The 8214-nt window shown below is 33.7% G+C and overlaps 1 protein-coding gene across 1 annotated transcript; it reads left to right on the top strand.

Annotated features, from left to right (window-relative positions):
* The first annotated feature begins 1415 nt into the window (after positions 1-1415).
* On the top strand, positions 1416-8148 carry LOC146734421 (tetratricopeptide repeat protein 38-like). Its single transcript, XM_085507451.1, has 10 exons — positions 1416-1494; positions 2834-3002; positions 3110-3283; positions 3466-3541; positions 4307-4423; positions 5068-5194; positions 5290-5455; positions 7250-7406; positions 7683-7756; positions 8058-8148. Exons 1-10 carry the CDS (start codon positions 1416-1418, stop codon positions 8146-8148), a joined length of 1230 nt encoding a protein of 409 aa, XP_085363577.1.
* Positions 8149-8214: the final 66 nt, after the last annotated feature.

Here is an 8214-nt window from a genome sequence, read left to right as displayed (position 1 = left end):
AAGGTCAACTGTCGGGATTGTCAGGTAAGGTATTGCAAATATTTTCTGACAACATGAATACAATGACATATTTCTATTCTACACTATTGTTTTGTTATGCAATAACGTTATTTATTATGTTAATTGGATGGTTATACCAGGAGCGGACAGATCACGCTTGCCAACCGTCTACAACTAGCAGCGAAACAGCCAAACTCTATGACATACTTTTCAGACAGGTAGTATTATTTAATATTTGAGAATAAGTGTTTGTAAACTGACGTTTCCTTATTGTGTTTGGCTTACTAGCACTAAATCTAAATACTATTGTACTTAAAAATTAGTAATGATAGTAAAAAGTTATTGTTTGCTCAATAATAATTATATTGCATGATGGGTAATTGTCAGTCTTTGTTTCATCTAAAATTAATCATTTTATGCAAAATAGATTAGATTCTTGAGGAAGCTTGGGAAAAATTACGAGTCCGATCAAGTTGTGAAAGAGAGATCAAATAAACATAACATTTTTAACATCTGACATTATGAAGTCTTCCACTTCTATAACTTCTATATATGGATAGATAACATTGGACATATCAAATTAATGAATTACTAACCAATTTTTACATAGTACGTTACGTACAACGAAGAGAATCCACATGGCGGAATGATGGCATGATCGAGACCGATTCTGATTTTGGTTAGTATATTAAGTTTCTAACATTTTCTATGCCAGGTTCGTAAATTGAACATTTTATACACAAAGTGATATGTTTTTATTGAGTCTCGGATTTAGATTAATGTATAATGTAAGTCACCCTTTATAGTGGAGGTATCCGACTACTTTAATGCAGAACTTGCTCAACATAAATATAAGTATAGGTAAATTAGCATCATATAAACACGCATACTGTTTCAATAAACGCGCCCTTACTTTATCATCTGAACTAGCTGAGAGTAGTTGCTTGTTTCTCCCAAACTTTACTTACTGTGTTGCAAAATGAATGTCTAGGGAGCCTTTGAACATTTGTGAGGATTTGATGGTTGACAATTATTGCTCAGGAGCTCCTAAGAACAATCATGACAGACATAGTGATGAATTATGAGCTCACTATATATTTTGATACAGATCGCTGGTTGCAACTAACTGGGAATCATTGTCATGTGCCGCAAAGTGAGGTCAACACGTAATACTTGTACCTCAACGAGGGTATGTGGTTCTTTAAAGGGGCCCAAACGTATAGAAGGTATTTTGATCCTAATCTTATATCAAATCAAACCCAGACACAACAGAAATGTCTATAGCAACAATTAACTTGGACTAGTAGGGTAAATTCATCGTTTCCCGTAAAGAGAAACGGGAGATTTGGTATCAGACTGTGATCAAATGACAAAAGCAGCACAAGCCACTCCATAACAAAACAGTTATCGGCACCATGTCCCGGAGTCCTACGGTATACGCTGGCCAGCCAGCCTTGACTAAGAATCAGAAAACCCTTTGCTACTACCCAGTGGGTATGTTATGTAATTACCAGTGAAACATAACCAGGCATGCAGCGATGATCCTACGAGGTTGTTGATTTACCGAGCCGCTAGTGAACATCTCAAAGAAGTTCAGGTGTTCAACATTACAACTTTCACTTGGATATAGGAACATCTATGCATATGTAAACAAATTCTTATATATAATCTCATTGAACTAGAGTATATTTTATTTGCAATTGCTGCTCCCAGGTATGCCTGGCATCCTTGTATTTCAAGTTGGTTCATTAATAACAATTAAATGAATATCACTTGTTTCCTGTGGCAGATTTCCAAACAAGGATTTGCTCAGCCAAGCCAAGACTCACTTTGGCAGAATTTTGAAGTACTATTGTGGTTAATTCAGATTTCATCATTTGAAATTGAAATGTTTAGTTTTTTGAATGTACCAATTACCATAAAATTGTGACTCCATTAGCAATATATTTCAGATTTGTTTGTGGGTTTGTTCAAATATAATTCACTATGAACGCTTAAACTCAACACATGTATATTTTTATATATTACTAAATCTACTAGCATTTTTAAACCGAAATCATTACAGAGCTCCTGTGCTTTGATGATGGTTTTTTCTAGTTTTGATTTTGTTTTGATTTGCCTGATTTGTTCAGGATATGTCATTTTGATGGCGGCTAATTAACGTATTCAGACTCCTGAGGATAAAGTTATTATTATACTGTTCTGACAAAGTGGAGAACTTCAAGCTCTGGTTGATGGATCTGTCATATAACTAATGGAAATCGACGACAAAATTAGGTATTAGCCAGTTGCCTTGGACATATTATAATAACATTTCTATTATCGATTTGCCTGATTTGTTCAGGATATGTCATTTTGATGGCGGCTAATTAACGTATTCAGACTCCTGAGGATAAAGTTATTATTATACTGTTCTGACAAAGTGGAGAACTTCAAGCTCTGGTTGATGGATCTGTCATATAACTAATGGAAATCGACGACAAAATTAGATATTAGCCAGTTGCCTTGGACATATTATAATAACATTTCTATTATCGTGTTTTTTTAAATTTATGACAAAATATCCATTGTTTCCGGGCTTTCGATAAATTGCCTCAATGCTCAATACGTCTAGATTAATTTGCAGTTGCTATTATAAGCACGTTGATCTATCGTATAGCGGATGAAACAGTAGTGTATAACAATATATACAATGTAAATACCACAGATTCTAACAATTTAATATTTTGATTCTATAATTAAGCCAAATACATGATTGATTATTTTGAGAACAAATCTTTAACATATTATCATTTACAGATTGGTAAATATATGTTTTTATTTCCCATTACAGTACTTGGTCATGTTCTTGTCAATGGCTTACAATTCTTTAGTGGGATATTTATACAGAAAAACAAAGATTTTAAATCAAGAATTGATAACATGGTCAAACTGGCAACACTTCAAACAACGTCTGACATGGAGAAACTACATCTTGAAGCGGTTATTTCATTAGTTTACTGGTATGGACAACAGATTCCTTCATAACAATACATATTATTATTAAGCGAGCTTTAGGATTGCGGGGGATCATATTTGACATTCGTATTAAGAATCATTTGTCTTTTAGGAATATTAATGACGCTCTGAATACATGGCAGAAGATATTGACAACTTACCCCACGGACATACTTGCAATAAAATTTGCATATGATGCTTGTTATATAATGGGATATTCCCAGCTAATGAATGGTATGATGAAACGTGTTTTGCCATACTGGGAGGAAGAAATGGAGTTTTATCGGTAGGTTTATTCATATCATGTTTGATAACATCTCATTATGATAGGTTTTAACATACCAAAAACCTATTTTTAATAAAATGTGATAATTTCATTGTGAAATTGTTCGATTGTGATTTCAATATTATAATATGTACAAGTTTACCATAAATGTAATAACAATTGTTTTCACACAAATACATTAGTACACTGAAGACATTGTATGCATTTGTTTTGGTGGAATGTAACTATTTTATTGAAGCAGAAATAATAGCAAGGGAGGTAAGTATGTTTTGTTTAATGTTGAAACGGTGGAGATGCGGTGGAGCGAACACACACATTATGATCGTTGGTTTATATTGACAAAATAGATAACAGATTTATCAAACATGTGCTAATACTAAATACTAAATCTGATATCGCGGGTATTCATTATTAGATATGTTCAATATACAATAAAACACTGCTGGCTCATGTGACATTAACACAAAATATATATATTTACAATGATCAAATAATGGGACTTTTCCCTGAATGAGACGGTGTATACTCTGACCGTATTTTCACAGCCATTGTAACAAATGTCAAAAACAAACTCAGTAGGGGGCTAGTTCATCTAATTTGCATATTAGTGTTATTCCACTGCAAACGACTATGTATTCTGTACTTCATTTGTAATAATGAATATATTGTTCCTTCCATCTATCACTGTTATGGTTAGGATTTTGAGTCTGTTTTGTGTAAGGTTAAATAGCTATATTCAGCGACATATGTATATGATGCATGTTCGTAGCTACACTAATATTTATAAAATATATCACTGTTATCATTATTTTTATATGTCTACATTTAAAGAGAATTTCGATATAGGTGTATAACATGTCAATATATGGAACGAGTATTTGTTGGTTGTATCTGTATTCTAAAGGTGTTAACAACGTCTATTTAGACAGCCTTCAATGAGCGTGACAGCCTGCAATAGATGTTTGATTGCGTCTGATTCGACATTTGGCTGTTTAATAAGTAAAAAGATTTACTCATTTACAGGGCTTGAAACATAATAATACAGATCCCCAAATGGTACACGTAATGGCGCATGTCTTAGGAGTGACGGGTCATGTCGGTGAGGCAATAATGCTTCTGAGATCATCATTGTATTGCCACGTACGTAATTCAGAATTATGTTATATATATATATATATATTTCATATGTGACATAAATTAATGGTTACGAAATCACTTAAATCATCACATTAATATTTGATTAGAGTTTCTCGATCAATCATAATGCTGCATTGCTGGTTCTATACACATTAAATTCTCAGCTTTTTGAATTTGATTATTTTCTAAATCTGTGTCTTTATTATAGCCGTATTAAGGATCAAGTAAAGTTTCTATTCTAGATTAGATATTTCGTACTCTGAGTAAATAATATAAAACAGCCGCACTAAGAAGAAGCAACCATTGATTCGGGGCACACATTGAACTATATACTTCAGAAGAGGCTCCATTCAAGGAGAGTTACCCAATAAATAACATGCATTATCAATCACACTACAACTAAATTCTTAACATAATTTAGTGTTATAAATATTTTGTTTTGTTTTAACAGAAACATAGTATGCTGACATGTCACAACTATTGGCACTTAGCGATCTGTTACATTGAAAAGGTGTGTGCTCAGTATATGCTGATAATATGTGATTACGTCATATGTCTACTTGAATATCGATTTTGTACAGCATCACACGTTTAGATATTCCACTATGTATTGACAAGTAACCTTTGTTCATCGCTGATTCTCAAAGGGTGACTATTCTGCTGCCATCGTTGTATATGACACAGAAATTGCGAGGCGTGCTGATAGTGCAGAATCTCTGAACATATTCAATATATACGACTGTTGTTCATTGCTCTTCCGGTTGGAACTAGAAGGTGGGTAACACAAGAATGACTACTATCACATTATATTGTATGAGCTCATTTCGAACTGGAATGTGTTATTGATGGGGATCTTTCTCTCTGGGCAGGGGTTGATGTTGGCGAACGATACAATGAATTGTATAAAGTAATATCACCTTATATGAATGATCACATATCAGCATACAGTGACATGCACTTATTGATGGCAATCATGGGACGAGGACGGCAACACGAAATTAGCAGATTTATTGAGTCGGTTAGGAAATACATAAAGTAAGTAATCATTTAACATGTTTTACTTACCATTGCCAATTTCTTTCTAAATAGCTAAATAAATAATAGCTTTATTTTATGCTGTTATTAACAAAATCCAGATGAAAAGAGTATATTCGCTGATTTTTTTGCACAAAAATGTTTCAAACATAAATACAAATTACTTATGGTAGAAAAGTTACGTCGTACATTGAAATTTAAATTTTTTTCGAAAACGTTTGGTTAAACAATCGATGTAGATTGTGTTTACTTAGACAATGCGTTTGTGCGATTTGAGCATCTTCAACGAGTTTGCCGATTGTGCCTGCTTGCACCATCTTCAAATCAATGAGTTTGTGGATTGGTTCTGATTAGACAACCTTCAATAGTTTGTGGATTATGTCTGGTACTCATGGCTGCCCGGAAATAATGAAAATATTTTATTTTATAAAATAATACTTTTAAACACAGCTTTGCTTTAAAACCCTTTTTTATTGATTACACTAAACCACGGGCGACGGCACAGTATTTACAGAGGTGTTTTCCAATTTGAAAATAAATACAAATGTACTCCGCCAATCAGGAATCACCATTGTGGACTCACAGGTTATCAAATCATGTGATGACGCTTGTGGATAAACACTGCTTGTATTTGTAATTCTTGAGTTGCCAAGACAGTAATATATAGAGAAATAGTGTGAAATATCGTATAAATAATTTGCTTTAGATACAGACTACACTTTCCATTGTATGTCATTTGATTTCTTTAATCATATTCCATCGCGGATGAAATACAATTCCTAATCACGTGACAACACAAACACTTGTTGTTGTGTATTGCTTTCACTACAAAGACGTAATAAAATACGGCAAAATGTATTGGTGTAAATTTTAAATTGATGCAAGTTGCTGTTACAAAAGCGCTGATTGATGGATCCAGCTCATTGGCGCGTTCAATCAAATCAAATCATTCAATTCCTAACACAATCACGAATCTGGCCGGTAATGACGAAGGCGCTTACACTGATGCCAAGTCTGTCTGATTTCGCGGTCACAAGACTTTCGCGTTCATCCCTCGTTTACGCAATTTATATTTATTTTTTAAGAATTTATCATCGGAATCGCAACAGACTGCAAGCAAGTCTACTAATGACCTAAACTGTACGTTAAATATGTCCTTTGTGGAAGACATTATGCCTTTGTTCAACTGCACCGACATTGCAGTTGGATACTTTTGCTCTGGGTTGTGGATTTTGAACAATATGTTTGGTTATTGTGTTGTATTGTAGACTAGCCCCTACACATCTAAAGTAACTAATAATTTATTGGAGTGGCAACCTGACAACATTGGTTACATGGCAATTGAATTGAAATGTATATATCTGATTTCAAAGCCTTCATTTTCTAGAAGCACAAAATATAGCTGCAGCAAATGTACGTAATAATACAATGCTATGATAGAATTATCATATAGTTCTTGAGCTTGAACATTTAGCAACTCAGACCATCGCATTGTTTTAGTTCAGAGTACTGCGGCTCTCAGACTAATGTTCCACATATAGTCATTCTGTGGAAGTGGATTGTATTTCTACATTTACCTAAGTTAACGAGGTACATAAATTATTCCAGGAGCGCTGACTGCCAGAAAACAACCCAGATATATATATAAATATATTACCACAACTTTCATTTCTGCTAGCGACCCTGCAAAATAAAAGACGTGTGTCTTTGATTTTTCCCCTTTTCAAAATTCACTCCTTGGTGCTCTTGAATATTTTGCACTGTAACATGAGATTGAATATATTGTTTTGTCAGCAACCAAACTGGTACACAACGTGACATCATGCACGAAATTGGTATAGTGATTTTTGAAGCATTTCAGGCATACAAGGATGGTGACTATGCTAAGGTCGTGGACATACTTCTACCCGTTCGCCATAAAGTATGGAAAATAGGAGGCAGTCAGCCCCAGGTAAAGTTTAGAATCAGAACATAATAATCATTGATAAAACATGCAGTCGCATAATATATGGTTAGTACAAGAACATAGTAAAGTATACACAAATGATACACTACTAATAGATAGCGGAAACAGTATAATATGGAAGAAGCATGTTATGTTGGTTAACTTATACTTAAAGGTCCTTTTAAGGTCTATGACTTATAATACCAATTAGCATTGATTATGTAACCACTTTGAATGCTATAGTGTTACAGTCTGCTTACTATAATTTCTTTTTAATTCCAGCGAGATGTGTGTAATTTAGTTCTCATTCATGCTGCTTTAAATTCACCACAAAAAAGACATCAACAGACATCCAGGTAATACGAATACATACCAAATTGTATTTGGATTACATAATCAGGAATACATATTCTTTATTTTTTTTGGGATCACTATATGCTGTTATTGTATATTATACCGTACAATAATATGAAATGTTTTTGCACAGAAAAAATGTCATCAATTTAGGTGTAACGTGTCGATTGACTGATTTTATGACTATAGATACATATATCGTTTTGGTATGTTATTTCTACATCATATGTTCTTGTAGGTGTATCGACGTGCATTTTGACATATGCAACAGTTTAACAAAATTGGTATTGATGTTTTATACAGGTCCTTACTGGAGGAAAGAAAGTTAGAACTGACAAACTCACCGATGACCGACAGACTTCTTGCCAAATATACAAGGTTACATGTTGACTGAATATGAAATTGTCAACCCTTAAACAGAGACCAAACAACTGTAACTGGCATCGGAATTGCAGTGTCT

The sequence above is a fragment of the Saccoglossus kowalevskii genome, chromosome 14 (genome assembly GCF_978046115.1).
Source record: "Saccoglossus kowalevskii chromosome 14, keSacKowa6.1, whole genome shotgun sequence".
In the NCBI taxonomy this organism is placed as follows: Eukaryota; Metazoa; Hemichordata; class Enteropneusta; family Harrimaniidae; genus Saccoglossus; species Saccoglossus kowalevskii.
Note: the sequence above shows the minus strand (reverse complement) of the source record. Positions and strands in the feature narration are given on the sequence as shown.

Bases quoted from the DNA above. Each gene is read 5' to 3' on its own strand.
- LOC146734421 (XM_085507451.1), top strand. From the start codon at position 1,416: ATGTCCCGGAGTCCTACGGTATACGCTGGCCAGCCAGCCTTGACTAAG. The intron at 3,542-4,306 runs GTAAGTATGTTT...ACTCATTTACAG, and splicing joins CAGAAATAATAGCAAGGGAG to GGCTTGAAACATAATAATAC. The intron at 7,757-8,057 runs GTAATACGAATA...TGTTTTATACAG, and splicing joins AGACATCAACAGACATCCAG to GTCCTTACTGGAGGAAAGAA.